The sequence below is a fragment of the Erythrolamprus reginae genome, chromosome 3 (genome assembly GCF_031021105.1).
Source record: "Erythrolamprus reginae isolate rEryReg1 chromosome 3, rEryReg1.hap1, whole genome shotgun sequence".
Lineage (NCBI taxonomy): Eukaryota > Metazoa > Chordata > Lepidosauria > Squamata > Dipsadidae > Erythrolamprus > Erythrolamprus reginae.
The window spans coordinates 91902635-91926716 of NC_091952.1; the positions used below are offsets into that span (position 1 = coordinate 91902635).

The 24082-nt window shown below is 38.5% G+C and overlaps 2 protein-coding genes and 1 long non-coding RNA gene across 8 annotated transcripts in view; 1 reads left to right on the top strand and 2 right to left on the bottom strand.

The window, feature by feature from the left end:
* The window catches only part of NEXN (nexilin F-actin binding protein), a 40884-nt gene extending 24994 nt beyond the window's left edge, over positions 1-15890 (top strand). For both annotated transcript variants that reach the window (XM_070746187.1, XM_070746188.1), the window contains 7 exons: positions 158-340; positions 878-1063; positions 2348-2545; positions 2888-3109; positions 13439-13624; positions 14309-14669; positions 14763-15890. In XM_070746187.1, coding sequence (XP_070602288.1) covers positions 158-340; positions 878-1063; positions 2348-2545; positions 2888-3109; positions 13439-13624; positions 14309-14669; positions 14763-14776 — 1350 coding nt within the window. In that variant the 3' untranslated portion in view covers positions 14777-15890. The remainder of the gene's footprint in view (positions 1-157; positions 341-877; positions 1064-2347; positions 2546-2887; positions 3110-13438; positions 13625-14308; positions 14670-14762) is intronic.
* Positions 15891-16017: 127 nt separating this feature from the next.
* On the bottom strand, positions 16018-19190 carry LOC139164274 (uncharacterized). Of its 2 annotated transcripts, none has more exons than XR_011558595.1 (4): positions 19100-19190; positions 18246-18291; positions 17308-17447; positions 16018-16752 (listed from the first exon to the last, which is right to left on the bottom strand). It is a non-coding gene; the product is annotated as an uncharacterized lncRNA (long non-coding RNA). The 2 variants fall into 2 exon arrangements; XR_011558594.1 differs by lacking the exon at positions 19100-19190 and adding an exon at positions 18008-18035 and having other exon boundaries at positions 18246-18286.
* A 730-nt stretch (positions 19191-19920) lies between these two features.
* Positions 19921-24082, bottom strand: part of FUBP1 (far upstream element binding protein 1) — a 32003-nt gene continuing 27841 nt past the window's right edge. For 2 of the 4 annotated variants that reach the window (XM_070746200.1, XM_070746202.1), the window contains 3 exons: positions 20885-20944; positions 20653-20798; positions 19921-20278 (listed from right to left, as the gene is read on the bottom strand). In XM_070746200.1, the coding sequence (XP_070602301.1) occupies positions 20270-20278; positions 20653-20798; positions 20885-20944 (215 nt within the window). In that variant the 3' untranslated portion in view covers positions 19921-20269. The remainder of the gene's footprint in view (positions 20279-20652; positions 20799-20884; positions 20945-24082) is intronic. The other 2 variants (XM_070746203.1, XM_070746201.1) reach the window with 1 other exon arrangement.

Sequence of the window (24082 nt, forward strand, 5' to 3'; positions counted from 1 at the left end):
TGCATGATCTCAAAGGTATATTTATTTAGAAATAGCCCTCCTCTGTGAATGAAGGGAGTTCTTTCGGGGAAATAAGAGCATAACTATGGAGAAAATTGTTTTAGGTCGCATGTCTCAAAAGGGTGCAAATCTGAGAAATGAACCTTCTTCTATATAGGATGAAGATGAGGAAACCTTTGAAAATGAAAGCAATGAAGCTTCCTCTCCTGGTAAAGTTAAATTAACATTTGAAGAACTGGAAAGACAAAGACAAGAGAAAGAGAAAAAGCAAACAGGAGAAGAGGCAAGGCTTCGTTTGGAAGAGGAAAAACGCGCCTATGAAGAAGCAAGGAAACAAATGGTGTGTTTGTTCAAACATGAGCTTTTTGTAACATGGGATATATTGCAGGATGGTTTTATTGGCATATAATGGAGGATTTTTCCCATTTACGAAAAGATCAAAGATTTATAGGGTCTTGAAGTTCCGTTTCCCATTTCTCAAGCATCTCCCCCTAGAGGTGCATATGATATTCAATGATTCCTCTGTAGAACTGTATCATATAAGCAGGACTACTAGATTTTGTAACAGCTTTGTTCCTTATGCCAACTGTCTTGTAAATTCACAGAATTCCTTTTTTCGCCATGTATATGTACACATTTGAACTGGACTGTGATGTCATATAGGTGTATATATGCATAATGCTTCTCTTTTGAGAGCTGAATGCAATGAAATTCCATTTTAATGTATGCTGATTAGTATACATTTAAAGTGACAATGAAGTTTTTATTCTATTCTATTCTACATATATCATATCACAGTAATTAGGCATCTTGCAAATTAATGGCATATTTTAAATGTCTTTTGAAAGATGCTTTAAAATATATTCTTGCCCTAAAGAGAACTGAAGAAAATGAAGAAGAAGCTGAAAATTCTGTTAAGGAGTTTCGTCCAGGAAAACTGAGACTAACATTTGAGGAAATAGAAAAACAAAGGCAAGAGGAGGAAAAAAGAAAAGCAGAGGAAGAGGCACGCAGGCGTATAGAAGAGGAGAAAAAAGCATTTGCTGAGGCAAGAAAAAGCATGGTAGGTATCATTTTAGCTATTCCAGCTAGCTTTAGCTGTTTACTTTTGCTAGGTTCATTATCAACCATTAGTGGCATTACACAAAATGATTTAACATCAACTTGTAACACTGAAACCTCCCCCCCCCCACCACCGGAAAACAACTCCACCAAAAGAGAGGGAACTACAAAATCAAAGATCCCTGGGGAAAGGGTTAAATAATTTTTATTTGTGTATTTTTCACATACGTTCCTTTCCAGTTTTCTTGTGCTGTTTTCAGTACTCTCAAATCTTTTAGGGCAATCCAGTCATAATGACTAACATTGATATTTATTTTGATCTGCTAAAACATCAGGACTGACCAGACTAAAAAAACCGCCAAATTAAAAAAACACCAATTTAATTGAAATACGCTTATACTATAGATTTATCTATAAAGTTATTTCTAGGTCATCATTTGAGTTAGAAAGATTAGGTCATATATAGTGGGTTTAAAAAAAACAAAACATAATATATTAAAATAAATAGGAGAAAGTTAATTTAAAAATCCAGAAAAGAAAGCAAGTTATGACTTCAAAAATTAGTGCCAATTTTTAAATCTCAGCTCAGATTGTGGAAATAATACGCTGATTTGTTTACTAGTTTGAATGAAATTGGATCATCTAAATGTCTATACAGTGGTATTTATTTATACAATTAATTTATAGCCAAGGTTTCTTGGTCGCTTATTTTAGATTATGATAATCCAAACTCTGAAAGTTTGATCAAAGCATTGATATAAATGTATTACTCCGTTCCCTCGATTTTCGCGGGTTCGAACTTTGCGAATAGCCTATACCACGGTTTTTCAAAAAATATTAATTAAAAAATACTTTGCGTGTTTTTTCTATACCACGGTTTTTCCCGCCCGATGACATCATGCATCATCGCCAAACTAATAATTTTTGCAAATAACAAAAAAAATTATTATTGTTAATAAATAATTATGTTTATAAATATCAGGAACACTAAGTGTCTTATTCAATGGTGAGTACCAGTAATAATAGTGAGTAAATGGTTGTTAAGGGTATGGGAAATAGTAATTTAGGGGTTTAAAGTGTTAAGGGAAGGCTTGTGATACTGTTCATAGCCAAAAATGGTGTATTTACTTCCGCATCTCTACTTTGCGGAAATTCGACTTTCGCGGGCAGTCTCAGAACGTATCCCCCACGAAAATCGAGGGAGCACTGTAATAATCAATGTGTAATCTATAATTTAATGTTTATATTGAACCCATTGTTAATAAACCAGATTATCTTTTAACAGGGGCCAGATGATGAATTTTCTCTAATGTCAAAAACTGCATCTCAAGAATCTCTGACACCTGGAAAACTTGATATTAATTTTGAAGAATTACTGAGACAAAAAAAGGAAGAAGAAAAAAGACGCACAGAAGAAGAACGCCGACAAAAACTGGAACAAGAGAAGCAAGAATATGAACTGCTCAGACAAGAAATGGGACAGGTCTGTGTTTTAAGTTGTGAGATATTTACCTCAATAGCAGACTTGGCTAACAAAATTTTAATTTATAAAATACATAATATCTATTGCTAAATGATTTTAAGGAATATTCTGGTGTTCTCCAAGCTTGGTTTTTTGCTTGCAGACATTTCATTACTTCATTAGGTAACATTATCAGTGCTATCGAGTATAAGCCTCTGGAGATGTTTTCTTATGTTATTTCTTTGTTAGCTTTTTGTTTCTTTTGAATGGAAAATGTGGTTTATCTCTATACGTCTGTTACTTATGAAATTTGTCCAGTTATTCTGTGTTTAACCGATAATTTCAAACATTTTATTCTAATAGGAGGAGGAAGAATGTGAAACCTTTGAGCTAAGCAGGGAATATGAGGAACTGATAAAGTTAAAAAGAAGTGGTTCAATTCAACCAAAGAACCTAAAGAAAAAATTTGAAAAAATTGGACAGTTATCAGAGGAAGAAACACAAAAAAAAATTGAAGAAGAGAGAGCAAGGAGGAGAGCTATGGATGAAGAAATAAAAGAAAGAGAAGCAGAGAAATTTCAAGAGGTATGCTATTTTTTAAGTACAGCGGTACCTCTACTTAAGAACGTTCTTAAGTAAAAGCAATTTTTCCCATAGGAATCAATGTAAAAACAAATAATGTGTGCAAATAATCGTTCTTAAGAGGCAAAAAAATCTTAAGCATTCTTAAGTAGAGGTACCACTGTATATAGAAAAATAAACCATTGTGACTGTCAGGATACTGGATGTTTCCCAATATAATTTTAAGACTTTTACTTTTATCATTATCATGTGTCAGTTTAGGAGAAAACAGATGTGGCTGTAATGAATGAGAATTCAAAGGAAAATGATAGCAAAATGTTATAAAGGAAACAGGATTCTGGCTCTGAATAACGATCTAGATAATCTTATACATCTGGTTTATTTATATCCCTCCTTTGTTTTTATAAATAATTCAAGACGGTGAATATGCCTAATGCTCCTCCCTCCTGAATTTTCCCCACAAAATTATGAAGTGGGTTGGGCTAAGGAACAGTGATCCAAAGTCACACAGCTGTTTTTTATGCTATGGCAGGATTAGAAGAACCGTTGCACTTACCTGAACGGTCTTCTCGCTGCACTGCAAGGAGAGTCCAATCATGGGTTATTCTTCAGCCTTGCTGGAAGGGACTGAGTTAAAAATTAGCATAAATAACTGGTCCACCCCCTTTGTTACCCTTCCTGTGTCAGTCTTATAATAAAACGAAGTCATAGTGACAGTAAACCAGTAACTTTTATTAACCAATTGAACAGAATAAAGACCAACACTTATCAAGGAAACTATGACCCTGGGACGAAATGCCGGGTGGGTTTGGACTCTCCTTGCAGTGCAGCGAGAAGACCGTTCAGGTAAGTGCAACGGTTCTTCTCCACTTGCACTGCTACGGAGAGTCCAATCATGGGATATACCCAAGGTCAACCAATTAGGGAGGGAGAAGGCTGGACCAGGGGCGCAGAATCTTGGCATACCCTTTGCAGCACTCTGCGTCCAAAAGCTGCTTCCGTAGAAGCATAAGAGTCCAAACGGTAGTGTTTTATAAATGTAGTGGGGGCAGCCCAGGTCGCTGCCCGGCAGATGTCATCAATCGGAGCTTGGGTCGCCCAAGCTGCTGACGTGGCCGCACTCCTTGTTGAGTGTGCTGTGATGCCCTTTGGTATAGGGGTAGCGCCTGCTTTATATGCCGTGCAGATACAGGAACGGATCCAACAACTAATGGTCTTTGACGATACCTTAGATCCCATGGAAGCTGGAAAGTAGGATACAAAGAGGGATTCCGTTTTTCGGAAGTTACTTGTGTGTCTTATGTAAATTTTGATGGCGCGTCGCACATCAAGCTTGTGCCATCTCAATTCTAGTGGATGTGATCCATGGGTGCAGAAGTCAGGTAGGATAATGTCCTGAGATCTATGGAACGCTGTGTTTATTTTAGGGAGGAAAGTGGGGTCTAACCGCAAAACTACCCTGTTTGTGTGGAAGATACATAAGTCCGGTCTGACTGAGAGGGCAGCCAATTCGGAGACTCGCCTGGCTGATGTGATAGCTGTTAAGAAAGGCGGTCTTGAGTGATAGCAGGCGAAGTGGTATCTCGCGCAGAGGTTCAAATGGAGGTTCTGTTAAGGCGTGTAGCACTAATGGCAAGTCCCATGTAGGGAAACGGTGTATTGGAGGAGGGCTGATGTTCGCTGCTCCTTTAATGAAATCCCGAATCCATGGATGTTGTGAAATAGGTCGGGAAAAGTCCATTTTAAGGATGGTGGCAATAGCTGCCACCTGTCTGCGAAGTGAGTTGGGCGCCAGCCCCTTGTCCAGGCCCGCCTGTAAGAATTCCAAAATCTGGATTACTGAGGAGGACTGTGGGTCCTGGTTGTGGATTCTGCAGAAGGTGCAGTAAGCTTTCCAGGTCGCCTGGTATATCCTGGTCGTGGATGGGCGGCGAGACGCCTGGATGGTATTGATTACCTTTTCAGGTACCCGTTCCTTTCTTAGTCTCTCCCCCTCAAGTGCCACACGGCAAGATTCCACCATTGTGGATCCTGGTGGTGCACTGCTCCCTGTATCAGAACTACTTTTCGATGTGGTATTCGCCAAGGGGGAGAAATGGACAGATCTATCAAGTCCGCAAACCACGGTCGTCTGGGCCAATGAGGGGCTACTAGGAGTATTTCTGATTGTTCTTGTAGTAATTTGTGTATCACTCGTGGGATCAAGCACACTGGAGGGAAGGCGTAGAGTAAGCCCTCCGGCCAGGGACAGGTCAGGGCGTTGATTTGTTCCGCTCCTGGTGTTGGGAAGCGGGAGAAGAACCTGGGTAACTGGTTGTTCAGATGGGTAGCAAAAAGGTCTACCTCCGGAGTCCCGAATCTGCGGGTGATCTCCCTGAATAGTTTTGCCTCCAGGCTCCATTCCGCCGGGTCGATGGCTGTCCGGCTGAGCCAGTCCGCCTGGATATTTGAGATGCCTGATATGTGCTCTGCTCTCAGGGATGACAGATGTCGTTCCGCCCATTTGAATAGAGCCTGAGACTCTGACTTGAGGCGGCCTGATCTTGTGCCCCCCTGGTGGTTGATGTGGGCTCTTGTTGCCACATTGTCTGTGCGGATTAGCACATGCTGATTCTCCAGTTGTCCTGTGAAGTGCCTGAGTGTCAGGTGCACCGCCCTGAGTTCCAGATAGTTGATGTTGGGGCATCTGAGTTCCTCGGGACTCCATTGTCCCTGGGTTACTCCCACTTCGGAGTGAGCGCCCCAGCCCCAAAGGCTTGCGTCCGTCATTATGATTACCTCCTGATGAGTTAGGAAGGAGGACCCTTGCAGGAGAGCTGGGGACCTCCACCATGGCAGGGAGTGACGGACGTCCGGAGGAATTGGTATTTGTCTTGATGAATGACTGGTCCGGTTCTTTTGGAAGGGAATAAGGAGCCACTGTAGGGGTCTGGCATGGAACCTGGCCCAGGGCACAATGTCTATACAAGTTATGAGCATTCCCAGTATCTGGGATAGAAAGGCCAGTGGTACTGTTCGGGTGTGTTGTAACTCTGATATCACGGTCCGGATTTTGTTCTGGCGATCGAGTGAGAGGAACACCTTGCCGGACAAGGTATCTATGCTGGTGCCCAGGTGTGATAGGAACCTGGTTGGAGTCAGGTGGCTTTTTTGGTAGTTGATTGAGAAACCGAGAGACTCCAATGTCTGCATGGCTTCTGATAAGTCCTGTTGAGCCCGTGATGGGCTGCTGGAGAGTATGATGACATCGTCCAAATACGCCATGAGGCGTAGTGGACGGGTTCGTAGATCTGCTGTGAGGATGTCCATGATTTTTGTGAAAGTCCGAAGGGCGGACGATAGTCCGAATGGCATGGCTCTGTATTGTAGATGTTGGTTCTCGAAACAAAAGCGCAGGTATCTTCTGTATTTGGGATGAACTGGGACATGCAGGTATGCCTCCTTGAGGTCTATTGACGTCAGTCAGTCTCCGTGACGTATTGCTGTCAGAATTGTCCTCAAGGAGTGCATTTTGAACCTGCGGTATTTTACATATGTGTTTAATTGTTTGAGGTTGAGAATGAGGCGACAGCCTCCCGAGGCCTTGGGTACTATGAATACTATAGAGTAGTACCCCTGTCCCTCCTGATGTGTAGGGACCCTCTCTATGGCGCCAATTTCCAAGAGGTGGTGAACGTCTTGGAGGAGGAGGTTGCGTTTGTGACTGTTGAAAGTGACTGGACACTGTAGGAACCTGCTCGGGGGCCTTTGGATGAATTCTATGGTGAGGCCTTGCGCTATTGTACTGAGAGCCCAGGTGTCTGAGGAGATAGACTCCCAGGAGGCGGTGAAGTGTTGCAACCGTGCTCCTATTGGAAAGGGAGTTGTGGAGTCATTTGTTTCTACGAAAGCCGCCCCTGTTGGAGCCTCTGAAGGCTTTCCTTGACTGTTGGAATTGTCTATTCCTATCTCCAAAGTTGCCCCTGTCTGATCTGAAGAAGGGTTGTGAGTAGGACCCCTGGGTGTACGACCTTCCTCCCTGGGGATTGGTGGAGGAAGCATCGGTCCGAAAGGGTTGACGCTTGTAGTAAGGGGTGGTGCGTCTGTCCTGCCTCCTGTAGGTTCGTGGCAGAACCTTCTTCTTATCTTTATCCTCTATGAGGACTTTGTCAAGAGACTCTCCAAACAGTTTTGCCCCGTCGAAGGGGGCTGAGGCCAGGCGCCATTTGGACTTGGCGTCTGCCTGCCACGTGCGGAGCCAAAGCAGACGGCGCGATGATTGATTTGCTGCTAGGGCCCTTGAGGAAAAACGTGAGGCGGAAAGAGTGGCGTCCGCTGAGAATTCCGCTGCCGCCAATAATTTGTTTAAATCTTGCCTCAAGCGAGCATCCTCTGGTCCCAGTTTCGTAATCATTTATTGGAGCCACAGGACTGAGGCCCTGTTAAAAAATGATGCTGCTGAAGTTGCTTTAAGGGCCCAGGCCGTCATCTGGTGAGCTTTTTTGTTCAGATTCTCTGCCCTGCGCTCCTCTGGTTTCAAGCCATCTGCTAGCTCAGATGGAACGAGCGCATTGGACACCAGAGCTGCAATTGGAGCATCTATAGAAGGGAATGCAAGAAGGTTCTCCAGCTCTGGTTCGAAGGCGTAGAATTTACGCTCCGAGGCCGTTGGACCCAGTGCTCCCGCTGGGTATTGCCATGGTCGCTTAACATTGTCCAAGAAGAGCTGTGGAGCAGGGATAAGATCTGCCTCCTTTTGGGGTTCTGAGAGCACCCTGTTGGCGGGTTGAGGGGCAGCTGCTGGTTCTGTAGGTTTTTCTGTGCCCGGTGTCACTACCAATTTCGCCTTGTTAAGTAAGACACAAAATATGGAGGGTCTGAAAAGTCCAGCGTAGGTAGGAGGTTCTGGTGGTGCTCCCTCGTCCTCAGACAGGCCATCATCTGGATCTGAGCCTTGGCCTCTGAAGTCCTCCTGGAAGGAGTCATGCTCAGGAGAGGAGGGGACTGGAGCTGCCCATATATTCCTCTGTGGAGGAGGAGGACGTGGTGAAGGTGTAGGTGTGGCTATATTAGAATATTGTTGGGCCCCGGCTACAATGCCATGGGAATAAGCGGAGGCAATCATATCCTGCAAGGCAGGTGGCAAGCGTTGCCAGGTCTCTGGGGAGGAGCGGAGCCCCGCTGCAGTAGGAGTAAACGTGGCTGTTGGCTGTGGTTGTGAAGCCATGTGCCATGAGGAGGAAGAAGGCCTGTGGAGTTCAGGGCCTGGTAGGTCTGGTATGTGGGAAGGCCCCCCCAATCTGTCTGGTGACCAGTCATTGTCTGTGGCTAAACCGGTACCTTCTGGGAGTCTCGGGGTAGTACTGGCCATATTTCCCATAGTCTGACCTTGATTTGGCTGAGGACCAGGGGTCTGCCTTTGTGCCTCCAATTGCTCCTCGAGTGCCTTTATGCGCCTCTCAGCCTCCTTCAGTGCAGAAGAGAATTTTGAACTCTTCGATTTTGCCTTTGAGGAGTGAGACTTCTCCTTGGCTTTAGTGGCAGGAGGGTCCGCTGTCCTTTGTTGAGGGAGATCCGACATTCTTGGGAATTTAGGTCGCTTACTGACCCTGCGGCACCAGATTGAATATCCCTGTGTTTGCGGCAAGGTGAATCAGCAATAAACTGGCAATAAAATGGCCGCCGCCAGACTTGCTTTGCCCCTTCCTGCTTGTGGCAGGATGTCCAGGCAATTTCCTGCTCTGGGGAAAATTGCGGCGTCATTGCTGACTTTAAAATGGCGGGCGGAAGTTGTAGATGATGGGTAACACCCAATATGGCGGCCTCCTATGTAGCTCGCCATCTTCGCGCCCACCAAATTGCCGTTTGCAGTGCCGGCTTCTCATCACGATCTCCGTCGCTTTCAGAACGCTGAGTTCGGCGGGAAATTCAAATTTCGGCTTGCCGGTTTCTTTCCGTCATTTCTAACCGCTGGGCATCAAGTCGCTTTAGCGGGGTATGGCCACGCAGGCCGGGGACCCTCTTCCGTGGCGACTCCCGGTCCTAGGAGCAGTACCCTCGCAGGGAAGAGGCTCCGACCTGGGTGAAAACGATGCAGGCTTACTCCGCAGAGCAGGGGCCCATCCCGCCGAGATAATCAGCTCTCGAGATCTGAAAGAGAGAAGAGAAAGGAAAAATTCATTAGATCAAATAATTTTAAATATTTAAAAAATTATTTATTAATTATTTTAACATTTAAAATTCTAACATCTAGGCAACTAGACTACAAGAGTCATAGGAGAAACTACTAATATGTCCCTTCACTATGACTGAGTTTTTTAGACTGACACAGGAAGGGTAACAAAGGGGGTGGACCAGTTATTTATGCTAATTTTTAACTCAGTCCCTTCCAGCAAGGCTGAAGAATAACCCATGATTGGACTCTCCATAGCAGTGCAAGTGGAGAATTTAAGTCTCCTGTTTGTAGCTTGGAGTTTTAGATCAAACTGGCTTTCAACTTAATCCTGTTTTATTTATTAAATACGCACCTCTTGCCAGTTACATGAAAGGTGTGATACTGATTGTATTATCTATATTGTAACTGATGTTACCTACAATATAGAAAATACAAATTCAAATCTACAAATAGTAACTTATTATTATTATTATTATTATTATTATTATTATTATTATTTATTAGATTTGTATGCCGCCCCTCTCCGTAGACTCGGGGCGGCTCACAACACAATAAAACAGTTCATAACAAATCTAATAATTTACAATTTAAAATATTTTAAAAACCCCATTATTAAGCAGACATACATACAAACATACCATACATAAATTGTATAGGCCCGGGGGAGATCTCTCAATTCCCCCATGCCTGACGACAAAGGTGGGTTTTGAGGAGTTTATGAAAGGCAAGGAGGGTAGGGGCAGTTATAATCTCTGGGGGGAGCTGGATCCAGAGAGTCGGGGCCGCCAGAGAAGGCTCTTCCCCTGGGGCCCGCCAACCGACATTGTTTAGTTGACGGGACCCGGAGTATAACAAAACTCAGGTACCATATAATGGATAGGAAGGATACACATTTAACAAATACAATTATCATTAATTGGTTCTGGGAGGCACGATGAATACCAAAAACAATGACTACTAAACCATTTTCTCCATAAAGAATAATGTAATGAGTCAAAAGGCAGCAAGCACCTGGAAGTTTTAGTTTGCGCACTGAGTATCAAACAATGAATTCTGGGACAATTTTTTTTGTATCAAAATGCATTGAGTACCAAATTTGATGAGCTTCAAATTGAGTAGTAAGATACCACTATACATTTATTGTAGAAAATGTCAAGATGAAATTAATTGTTGGAATAAAATTTTTGGTAAAAGGTGAACATGATCTGTTTGCTAGATGGAATTACAGTCCCTTTGTAGAAACTCTCCTCTAATATATTAAAGTATGCTTGATAGCTAGGAACACTTGAAACGTATGAAGCTTTCCAGTATGGCGCATAATCTTCTATAAATTACTGAACATATTCTGACATTCTTCCAAGCCCACAGTTAATGGAGTTCACCTGGCATAGTAACTGGGAAATAAAAATAAACCTGTTTCTATTTCATGTGTGCTAAGTACCAATCAGTTTCCAGATTCTGCATTTAAAGGCCTAGTGGCTTAAGATCTTAAAAACAGAAAAACCTAGCTTCAAAATTTTGGTGGCTTAATTTGCTTTTTCCATTTTTATTTTAAACCATTTACATGCCTCACTGATTTTCTCTGGGAATTCAGGACAATATATATATTGTTCTCCTATTTGTTTATATCCCTGTGAAATATATTGGTATGAGAAAAAAATGATTGAGGCCAGTCTTCAAAGGACTTTATTAAATTATAATCTTTTCACATTTAAGATGACTAATAAATATGTATATGTATTTGAACTCTGCAAATTAGTGATTCCCAAAATATGAATTGTGTAGGCTTAAGAGAAAGATTCTACTGTTTACAGATCTGCAGTTCATTGTTTCAAAATGGTACTGTTCAATCCAAATTTCTAAAAAAAAAATTGTTCCTTGAATTCTTTCAAGAATTCTCTTTTCAGCTATAGAATAAGCCAGTGTAAATGTCTGTGAGCATTTATTTTTAGATGAAATTTTGCACACTATATACACCTCAGTGCATGTATTGTTTCCACATTTCTGCTCTATACTTGTTTAATGAGGGACTGAATTTAATCTAATATAATCCACTGACTTTTCCTAAGCCTTTATTTGCTGAAACCAATAGACTTATCATTCCTTTATTCTTGTCTTGAAGATAAAGAACTAGGTTTTTTATTGAGGTACATCAATTATTGTGAACAGTATTGACTCAAAAAGAGTAGACAGTACTCTTGGACTAGTACTTTAACAGAAGCATAATGAAAGCATCAGGTCGTTTTTATTTTTTTCAGTTCTACTTTTGTTTGAAATTTATAAGTTGGGAACTAAAGATTTGGACAAATACTCAACATACTATAACAAGAAATGGCAGCCTTTCAGGTTTACTAGCACTATTTGGTGTTTTTTGTTTTTTTTTAAATTGCCAATTGAATCGGTGTAGAGTCTTCACATAACATCCACTCATTTAACCAGTTATAATATTGCTGAATGAGGTGGACTTAGAATGAGACATTGTGGCTGCCATTCTCTCAGCATCCTAGCGGTCATGTGATTGCAATTTGGCTGTTTGGCAACCCGCTCACAATTACAGTAAAGTCAATGGGAAAGGGGATCAGAAATGATTATTATACAATTGAGATGCCATAACTGCACAGGATTTGCCCAATAGCAGCAACTAGGATGGCGGGAACTGCTGTCCTAAGTTGATGCAGTTATGTCACATTACACCTTATGACTGTCATTTAGCAACATCGTTTCCAGTGACAATTACCATTGGTAAAATGAGGTATTTCAAGTAAAATACTCTAATTATCCTATCTATAAACACACTGAACATAAAATATTTGTGTTCAATCTTTTTAAAATACTTTAGCTCAACATTCATTTACAATTCCTTAGCTCCATTCCCAGCTAAGTTTTCTTTATAACTAATTTTATTTCATTTAGAAAACATATACAGTGGTACCTCAAGATACGAACCCGTCTTACGAACAAGTGGTGATACGAACCCGGGGTTCAGAAAAATTTTGCCTCTTCTTACGAACTTTTTTCGAGTTACGAACCGGCGTTTGGAGACTGCTGGGAAGCCGCGCGGCTGTTTTAAAAGGTGACAGCCGGGCAGCGGTTCGTAACTCAAAAAAAGTTCGTAAAAAGAGGCAAAATTTTTCTGAACCCCGGGTTCGGTTAAGGAGGTTGCTGGGAAGCCTCCCAACCCGGCTGTCACCTTTCAAAACAGCCGCGCGGCTTCCCAGCTGTCTCCGAACGCCGAATGCGGAAGTTCAGCTTCGGGAGACAGCTAGGAAGCCGCGCGGCTGTTTTAAAACGTGACAGACGGCCTGGGGGGCTTCCCAGCACCCCCCCGAACCCCGAACTTTTGCCGAACTTCCGGGTTTGGGGTGGTGCTGGGAAGCCCCCCAGGCCGGCTGTCACCTTTTAAAACAGCCGCGCGGCTTCCCAGCAGTCACCGAACGCCGTTTTTTTTGCGGGGGGGTTTTTTTGGTTGCACGGATTGACTTTACATTGTTTCCTATGGGAAACAATGTTTCGTCTTACGAACCTTTTGTCTTATGAACCTCCTCCTTGCACCAATTAAGTTTGTATCATGAGGTATTACTGTACAGTAGTCCCTCGCTATACCGCGCTTCACCTACTGCGGCTTCACTTCATTGCGGGTTTCTGAGGAAGTCGATCGGCAGATTTAAACAGCCCGCCGAACTCGATCGGCAGGTTTTTAAAAAAATATATATATCTAAAATTGTAAATACTGTATTTAAATACTGTATCTAAAATAAATACTGTGTGGGAAGGGTTTATAAACACTTAAAACAATGAAAACTTACCAAACAATTACAATATAAATACTTAAATAAGTATTATCAGTCGATAAATTCCCCATCGCGGATTTCACCTATCGCGGCCAGGTCTGGAACGTAACACCAGCGATAGGTGAGGGACTACTGTATTACAATTCCCAAAATTGTATATAGAATGCGCTATTCACATACTAATCAAAGCAAATGCATAGCTTTTCTATTTCCCCTTTCACAAATCTACTTTTCAGACGTTATCAATATCCATGTATTTCTAATCCTTTTTGGTTCAGAACAGTTTTGGCAGTAATTTGTATATTCTTTTGATATACAATTTCTGATTGTTTTGGGGGTTTGCAAATTGAAGGTAGTTTTTTCTTAATAAACTTACTTTGTTTCCAGGAAGAAGACGTTGATGTGAAGCCCGCTGCAAAATGTGAAGCTCCGTTCACTCACAAAGTTAACATGAAAGCTCGATTTGAACAAATGGCAAAAGCAAGAGAAGAGGAAGAACAGAGAAGAATTGAAGAACAAAAGCTGCTACGTATGCAATTTGAACAGAAAGAAATAGATGCAGCATTACAAAAGGTATTAATATCTACTGGATCTCATAGCATAATTTTTTTATTGTAAGCTAACAGGAATCCTTATCTGCAATTGATGTTTATGTGGACAAATATTTATTCTGCTTTTGACATATCTTTCTATAGTGGCCACATTAGGGATTTCACTGATCAAACATCCTCCCCTTGCCTTGAATAAAAGAAAAAAAGCAGCCTAATGAAACTGCTATTCTGCTATGCTATAATCCACTCTGTAGTTTTAATTCTTTTCTTATTCTTAAAAAGCTTAGAGATACTCAGATTTCTCCCTGGCATATTTTATTTGCATTAGTCTGGAAGATGACTGGCCTGTTTGTGTCAGTGTTAGGTAGATCTTATTCATAGCTATCATCTTGCTGTAAATTGAGACATCTCCCCTGGGCTTATATAGTTTATGTATGGTATGTTTGTGTTTTATGATTTTTAAATGATAGTTTTAGATAATTTTTAATATTAGATTTGTTACATTGTATACTGTTATTATTGTTGTGAGCCGCCCCGAGTCTTCAGAGGGGCGGCATACAAATCTAATAATAATAATTATTATTATTAAATACTACATTGATTTCCAGCACTTTAGTCTGATGATTCTTTTGAAATGAAATGATCAATATTAGCTTCTATTTCTTTAACTTGTGTTAAAATATTCACAATGTCTGTTTAAATGCAGAAAAAAGAGGAAGAGGAAGATGAGGAAGGGAGTATTGTTAATGGCTCAGTGTATGAAGATGAAGAACAGCAAGCCCGTTCTGGTGCTCCATGGTTCAAAAAGCCTCTTAAAAATGTATCCGTTGTGGACAGTGAACCAGTACGATTTACTGTTAAAATAACTGGTGAACCCAAGCCAGAAGTTACATGGTGGTTTGAAGGAGAAATGTTGCAAGACTGTGAGGATTACCAATACATTGAAAGAGGAGAAACATACTGCCTTTACTTACCAGAGACCTTCCCGGAAGATGAAGGAGAATATATGTGTAAAGCGGTAAACAGTAGAGGAACAGCTGCGAGCACCTGTATTCTCACTATTGAAAGTAAGAGATAGTATTTTGCAGGCTATCAAGTCTCCAGTTCTTATTTTCTGTTGATTCTCTCTTTAACTCCTCTTCTTCTCTTCTCTCCTTCAGCTGATGACTATTAAATATCCTACCATTTCTGGAGCCTTCCTTCTTTCATTCACTGCATCTATCTTTTTCTCCTGTGGTGGGGCCAAGAAGTTGTCTATCATTCCTCAAGTAAAATACTTTTCAGACTGAAATTTGGGCAATAAAAGTTTGGCTCATTTGACATATAGCAGTGCAATCTACAAATGGTGACTGCTTATTTATATTACTGTACTGGTCCACGTGATGATGTTCCATAAGGCAGATCAAACTGCAAGAAACGGTTTGTCATGTGAATCTAGAACCTTTCACTATGCCAATATAAAACATGTGGTCAAACAAAGCACTCTTGAATGCACTAAATTGGAAGAATAATTGACCAGAAAATCTCAATTCTATTGTTTGCAACTTTAATTTTATGCCAAAACAACATGGGAAAGTTTTAATTTTAATCTTTTAGCAAGACCATTTCATTATACACAAATATATAGAAATGTTTCAACCAGGGCAACTTTGGGGGCAAAAAATATGTCCTTTGTTACACTAGCTAAAAGGTAACAGTGGTTAAGTTAAGCTTCGCTTAATATTTTTCTTTTAAATTGTATGGATAAAACAAAACCAAGACTATTAATGGCCTGAAATCAAATATGTACTATTAAATTATGCATTCATCTGTAAATTAAGTTCTTTAAAATTAAGTATTTGCTTTTTATATGGTATTAGATGGTAGATTTCAGTATTCCAGACAAGATGCTGGGCAAATCTGAATCATATTCAATTTGTTAGCGTAATAGTGAATGGCTTTTCAATTTGCATCTCATTTTTATAGAACTTAATGAATCATCTCACTACTACTTCTAAACTAAATAACATATACTATTAATACAGTTATAAATCTGGAACAGATAAATAATAGATTTGGGGGGGTGGGGTGCAAAATGAAATCCAGTTAACTAAATTCCATCACATAATTAAAATATGCACTGGAACTTCACATACATGTGAAAATCTTTGTTGGTTTGGGCTTGTATTTTAGTTGCCAGAGCAAGTCAAAATAAATTCTTTATGCAGGAGATTTTTTTTTCTTAAGTATGTACCAAATTACTTATTCTGTATTCAATGGAAGGATAATAAATATGTTCTGTTCCTAAAGTTGAATGTTTTCTTCTTTATCAAATATGTAGCACTCAGCTTTTATATGTTTCTGGATGTACAAATATATATATATTTTTTAAAAAAAACCATTCAAAAATCAAATAATGCAAAGGACACATTTCCATCCATTAGTTTACATTTATTGAGAATTCATACAAAACAGTACAATTAATGTATTTTCTGAGTACATACATTGTCAATAGGCAAGCTCAACACAACATACTGGAAAGCATTGGATTTACCTCACGTCCAAGCTGCATCTGCCTAAGATACTTCCCATCACAGTAGCCTTTAAAAGACAGTCTTCTTTTTTAACACGGGTAGTTTCTGCAGAGAACACTATTCTCAGGACGAAAATGCCTTTCATGCATATTAAGATAAAGTTGCATAAATGTAAGAGTTTGATAGGGTACTACAAATAGAAAAATTGATCTATTGTACATGTTCTGTAGGACCCAATGTTTTACTTTATAAAAACCCTAATACACAAAGAAAAATGTAAAATTCTACCCTCAAACTTATGAAATGTATCTCAATTGACAATATTTTAAGAAGAAAGGATTAGTGAATGATATAGCCTACCTATCAAGATCACTGAGGGGTAATTTACAAAACTCTAAAGATTGCTTTTTAACTAGCAAATATTCTGTACAGAACACATACCAACAGATAATCTAAAGACATTAGCTGCAATTAAGATGTTCCTCTGTTTTAAAACATTCATTACTTTCATTTAATCCTGGGATTCAATTAGAATTTAAAAATATGTTCCTGCTATAACACACAAACTGCACAAGGAAAAACTATCTATGGATTCGGCTCAAGGTTCCATAGAATACTTCAATCCAACCTTATCTTTCTGAAAGAAATCAGACAAACCAAAAATAAAAGCTATAGTACAAGAAGATGCCTACAGGTCCACCGAAACAAAAAAATATTAACACAAATCTTCACTTCCTATTTCAACAACTTTTCCCCTGTTACATCTCCTGACTTTGACTTGAATTGTATGCCGTTTGTTAAAAATGAATAAGAAAAAAACAACTTTTATTTTATAATGGTGAAAAAAAATTCAACCAAGATGAAGCTCTTCAGGATGTAGCTAGCTTTCATATAAAAATTAATCTGACATATCAAAGTATTACCCCCCCTCAAATAAAATAAAGTGGCTTGAGGGAATTCAAGTACAACTATTGATTTAGTTGTAAACGCAAGACATATCCCCTGCTTGACTATTTAGCAAAGTGTAAACTGATAAATAATTTTTATAATTACCACATAACAAGTTATGGAACATTTATGGTCAAGCAAATAGCACTTTAAAGAATGAGAAGTGATAAAAACAGGCAAATTATACCCTACACCATTAAGTATGGGATACATTTAAAATCGGTATTGTTTTTGCCAATTTTACCTTCTACATGGAGCCCTTCTATGGTCCATGCTCATCGGCTCACCAGGGCCATACACTCAAAGGAATCCTCTTTATTGGAAGTAACTATCTCAGGACCTGATTTTATGAGCTATGATTTGGTGTTTGCAGCATCTTCAGCACTGTGTGTGAAAATGAAGGCAGGGTTTTTGAATATTTTCCTTTCATGCACAGAAAAGCAGGACTTTCGATAAAATCAAACATTTTATTAAGTGACAAACAAAAACTGATGGTACTGCCTTAAAATTGTCTATTTAAACTGAAAATTAAACTACCTAGGTAAGTCATATATAAAACATTTTAAAACTAGCAAAAATATACAGCAATTCAGCTGAAATAGCAAAGTAGGAAGGAAATTGCTATAAAAAGAAAAGATCTGCCAAACTTGTTAACATATCACTGGCACAATATTTTTAGAACTATTTTGCAAAAGTAAAATCTCACTTCTTTTCCTTCTGCATGAAATAATCAAGCTACATTAATTTATGGTTTATGGTGTATCATTTTAAGATTGAGAGAAACATACAGTATATTCGAATACGTAGTATTTGGGTATAACATCCACATTATAGAAGCATTTGTGAAGGCTGTTGAAGTTCTGACCAATATTTCCTGTATCTTGAAAAAATATTTTATATTCATTTGTAACAACTATTGAGGGAAAATAGTAAAAGTGACTTACTCAAAAATTATTGCAGCAATCCACTTATCTTTAAAAAAAAATAAAGATACACATTTACCCAGAAATGTAAATAATTGTTTCAGAATTCTCATTGGAATGAAACCATGAATAGCAGAATACATTTGGGAAAAGATATTGGCAGATTGCTTTTGAATACACAAGCACAAAAAAAATTCTCACAGGGACAACATTGATATACTGAAATATGTATTTATACACTTCCTTAGGTTGTGCTTACCTGTGCTTTTTGCAGCAGAACCTAAGGTGGAAGATCTGGGAAGGCACTGTGAAGTATAAATAATTGCACTGTTTGCAATTAATAAAGATTTTATACTTTAAATGAATCAAAATCAACAGCCTCCATTTGGTGAATGATAAAGAATCAGGTGAATGTTTGTTCTGTTTAGTTAATAACTACACCATTTTCCAATAAGCTACAGACTTAACATGCAAAATATTTAAGAGACTTCATAACCTAGTTCTCTATATATTTATTAAGTTCTAGTAGTCTTTTCAAAACGTAAATCCTAAACTAAACTGAGATAAAAAAATCCCTCCTGATTCTACAGTAGAACAAATGCATTTCTAATTATTTTTTGCAATAATACTACTTCATTTTAGACCACATTCAGTTCTTCTCTTGCAGCCACTCTAAGTGAACACTCCAAAACAACAAAATGATTTTCTAAAGATAAGGCTAATAAAGATTAGAAAAATAGCATATAGCTGCATCACTAAATATATGCAGACAACTGAAGACAAAAACAACTTCCTCTTGGCAAACATTTGTAAATGTTAACAATTTATAAGTTGATATCTGAATATATCTCATTTCTGAAACTCTAATGAACAATGTTAGTTCATTGATCAATTCTTTAGCTAAAGCTAAATATCTCAAAATACTTACCCATACACACACATATTTATGCATATCTAGGTATCTGATTAAACAACCAATTGTAATTTTCTAAAATATCAGCACTGTATTTTATTCCAACATAATATTCACACAGGTATGGCATTTGCATTATGTGGAACACTGACAAAAAGATACTGTTGCAGTTCATCATTTTGTCACTCTGATGTACTTACAGTGCAATGCTCCTTGAAGGAACAATCAAGGATGATACACAGCACAGTCCTCCTCACCCCTACAGAGCTAGTTCTATACTGGCTGGATCAAACCTGCACTTCAACAGACAATGGCAAGACAAACTGTATTGCATGTAATCTAATATATGCAAAAAAGCAAAACAGTGGATTTTAACAGAACACCAATTTTCAATTAGAATTATTAAAAGTAAAACGTATGAACAGAGACTTTTCAAACATAACTTAAAAACTAGTCTTTCAACATTTTAAAAACAGACCTTATCTGAAAAAACCTTTTTTTCATTAAGCATCCCAAAACTCAAACAGCATGTTTCTACAACAAATGCAATTTTATAACTAAAAAGCATAATCATCCTTACTACACTGAATTCTATAGCAAAGTGCTGCAAACCAACCGCTTAACATTTTGTTTTGCTAGATAACTGACTTTAATAATGTATCTGGAAAATATACTAAAGAATTAAATCATACATAAAACAAATGTTAACTATAGCAGCTATACGGGTCTGGGACAGTGGTCATGAATAAAAAAGAAATTTCAACTGTTAATGCAGAAGTATGTCAAGAAATAGCTTCACATACATGCAATTTTTATACAAGTAGAAAGAGAGGAAGATATCAGAATTCTAAATAGTAATATACAATCACAAGAGATCCCTCTAAACCTATTCTGGGGAAATACCAACATCAAGCCTGAACTTAAGAGAGGAGGTAAGTCTTACTTGTGTACATGTACAGAATTATTAAAAAAAATATCGTTGAATTCTCTTGAGTACCCACATATCCAACTTACCAACACAGGAGGTTTCATATTATTTATTGCAAAGCACAAAACAAGCATTTAAAAGTGATCAAGTATACATTGAAAAAGTACATTTATATCACAAAGCATTGACCACATAATAGTTGCAAATACATTTGCTGGAATGTGTACATCTACACTAATGTACTAAAAACAAACCAATTTCCATTTCTACACAGAAATATTACCTCCTATCAGTTGTGATAGATATTTTGTACATTTCAAAAAAAACACTATTTTTAAACCAAACAAAATTATGATCTTCATCAAGGCGTCTGCATCCATACATTTAACAAAGGTTTTTTTCCCCCACATAATGAAGCAAATACTGTATTGTCCACTTCTTATTATTGGCCCTGTGCGAAGAAATACATAAGAAATACACAAAAAGTTAAAGAAAATATTTTTTTTAATTGCGCTAACTCAGGAGTGAAGCCTTTAAGAAAGAAAATTTGGTTAATGCAATGCAATTGGTGGTGGCTTCCTGCATGGCTTTCAAAAACCCTGAGGAGAAATTTTTAGATCACAAACACTGAATGTATGCAAAGACAAACACAGATCTCCAGTTAAAAGAGCATTAATTCATTTGCAGTTATGTTTTATCAGGAAAAATGCATACTTCAGAAATATATTTATGTGGGAGACATGCAAAAACAAACAAAATGCCACCCCACAAATTGAAAGAAGTCTCTCGCTAAAATATTAGCTAAATAATTCAAGACTGTTTTACCTGTGGTGCTGGAGGATGTTGTGGCATTCCTTGTGGACTTGTCTGGGCATAATAAGCTGCCTGTTGTCGATAGTATTCAGCCCATGCTGCACTGTAATCTGGCTGACCTGCCGGTGGGGCTCCAGCTGGGGCCGGAACAGCTTGACCTAGAACAAATGTAGATTACACAACTCTGGTGCCAAAAAAGGAGCAGAAGGAAGCTCAAAATAATCTCATTTCTAACGAACATTACCTTGCTTCTTGTAATATTCCTCCCAAGCCTTTGAATAATCTTGTGGCTGCCCTTGTTGACCTGCAAAACCCCCCACATTTTAATGTAAACAAAGCTCCCATGTATACCACAATTACAGTCAAGAATACAATGGAAGAGTTCTTTGCTGTTTTGTTTTGATGTATAGTGAAAATCAGAAAATATTAAAATCTAGTCTTTTAGTTTTTATTCTAGTTTTTAACAGATTTAATATTTATTAATTTGAATTCAATTTTTATACAGTTGTCTGTTGTAGGTTATATATCTATGCTTGTTCAACATAGGTATATAATGGGCCAATAATTTATCCAAACCAGTTTGTTTGCATAATCTAACATACTTTCGCTAGTTTGAAAATGTTTGGAAATGTATCCCATATTCTATACAAGTGATGAGAAAAACTATTCTCATTATATGGCCTATAATATATGGGGGGCAGGTGCTCTAAGGGACCTTGCCCTGAAATCTGTACCCGAGTATGTGCTCTCTTCCTTCTAAATATGAAAACATCTTCCATTTTTTTTTAAAAAAACATAGATTTAATCAAAATACGCTTAATAAAGTGGTACCTCTACTTAAGAACTTTTCTAGATAGGAACCAGGTAAGATTTTTGCCTCTACTTAAGAACCATTTTCTACTTAAGAACCCAAGCCCGGAAAAAATTCTCAGGAAATTTGAGGGCAGCATGAAGGCCCAGGCAGTTTCCTGACATTCCCCCTTTAATCCCGGCCATCTCGGGCTTTTCTAGGCTGCCAGAGGAGCCTTTCAGAGAAGTTCCTGAGGATTGGAGAATGGCCAGTGTTGTGCCTATTCACAAGAAGGGCAGTAGAGAAGAAGCTGGTAACTACAGGCCAGTTAGCTTGACATCAGTTGTAGTTAAAATGATGGAGACTCTACTCAAAAAGAGGATAAATCAGCACCTAAAAAACAATAACTTATTAGACCCAAATCAGCATGGCTTTACTGAAGGCAAATCATGTCAGACTAATCTCATTGATTTCTTTGACTATGTCACAAAGGTGTTGAATGAAGGTGGTGCCGTGGATATTGCCTACCTGGACTTCAGCAAAGCCTTTGATACGGTTCCACATAAAGAGCTGATAGATAAATTAATGAAGATTGGACTTAATCCCTGGATAGTTCAATGGATTTGCAGCTGGCTGAAGCGTAGACATCAGAGAGTTATTGTTAATGGCGAGTATTCTGAGCAGAGTCAGGTTACAAGCGGTGTGCCACAAGGATCTGTTCTGGGTCCTATTCTTTTTAATATATTTGTGAGTGACATAGGGGAAGGTTTGGTAGGGAAGGTTTGCCTATTTGCCGATGACTCTAAAGTGTGCAATAGGGTTGATATTCCTGGAGGCGTCTGTAATATGGTAAATGATTTAGCTTTACTAGATAAATGGTCTAAGCAATGGAAACTGCAGTTTAATGTTTCCAAATGTAAAATAATGCACTTGGGGAAAAGGAATCCTCAATCTGAGTATTGTATTGGCAGTTCAGTGTTGGCAAATACTTCAAAAGAAAAGGATTTAGGGGTAGTGATTTCTGACAGTCTCAAAATGGGTGAACAGTGCAGTCAGGCAGTAGGGAAAGCAAGTAGGATGCTTGGCTGCATAGCTAGAGGTATAACAAGCAGGAAGAGGGAGATTATGATCCCACTATATAGAATGCTGGTGAGACCACATTTGGAATACTGTGTTCAGTTCTGGAGACCTCACCTACAAAAAGATATTGACAAAATTGAACGGGTCCAAAGACGGGCTACAAGAATGGTGGAAGGTCTTAAGCATAAAACGTATCAGGAAAGACTTAATGAACTCAATCTGTATAGTCTGGAGGACAGAAGGAAAAGGGGGGACATGATCGAAACATTTAAATATATTAAAGGGTTAAATAAGGTCCAGGAGGGAAGTGTTTTTAATAGGAAAGTGAACACAAGAACAAGGGGACACAATCTGAAGTTAGTTGGGGGAAAGATCAAAAGCAACATGAGAAAATATTATTTTACTGAAAGAGTAGTAGATCCTTGGAACAAACTTCCAGCAGATGTGGTAGATAAATCCACAGTAACTGAATTTAAACATGCCTGGGATAAACATATATCCATCCTAAGATAAAATACAGAAAATAGTATAAGGGCAGACTAGATGGACCATGAGGTCTTTTTCTGCCGTCAAACTTCTATGTTTCTATGTTTCTATGTTTCTATGTTTAAGGAGACTTTGGCAGTCTACAACGAACAAAGCATTTTCCTTTCTCTGGGTGCTTGGACGGAATAAACCTCTGCCAGCACCCAGAGAAAAGAAACACTCCCTTCGCTCTGGGCACCCCAGTGCCAGTGAGAACAGAGCATTTTTCTTTCTCTGGGTGCTGCCTCAGAGTCCCTCTTTTTTTTTTTTAGCCTTAAAGTTTTGGAATTTTTTTCCATTCCCCTCACCTCACCTTCTTCCTTCAGCCGCGACTGTTCTCCTCCTCTTCTTCCTTCTCCTCCTCCCACCCAAATTCCGAGCTTTTATTTCTTTCCTACTGAGTTTGCATGCATTATTTGCTTTTATAATAATAATAATAATAATTATTATTATTATTATTATTATTATTATTATTATTATTTATTAGATTTGTATGCCGCCCCTCTCCGAAGACTCGGGGCAGTTACATTGATTCCTATGGGAAAAATTGCTTCTACTTAAGAACCTGGTCACGGAACAAATTAATTTCTTAAGTAGAGGTACTACTGTACTTAGGTTGATTTTCTATTTTTGAGGACTAGCATATAGTAAAAGAATGCAGAATAGTAAAAATCATTCAGCAGCCATAAGGCTGCTTTTAAATTAACTTATTACTGATTAATTTTATTTTTAGTTAAATATTTTAAAATTTTCCAACTATACTTAATATAAACAATAAAAGAAAATGGATAAGGAGAAACTATTAAGATATATATGGGTCAGTCATTTTGTATTTAAGAAAGTGAGAGTGGAGTACAGGTTTAAAATAATACTAATATTTCAATTCTTATTCATATGTCAAATTACTATGCATTCATTTTCTGAATAAATTCTGTGAAGGATATTAACATGTTAAGATAATGTCAAAAACTCATATAGGTATCTTAATGTGAATACAATATTTAGTTTAGTTTCTCCATTATTGGTTCATTCTGGTCGTTCGGACTC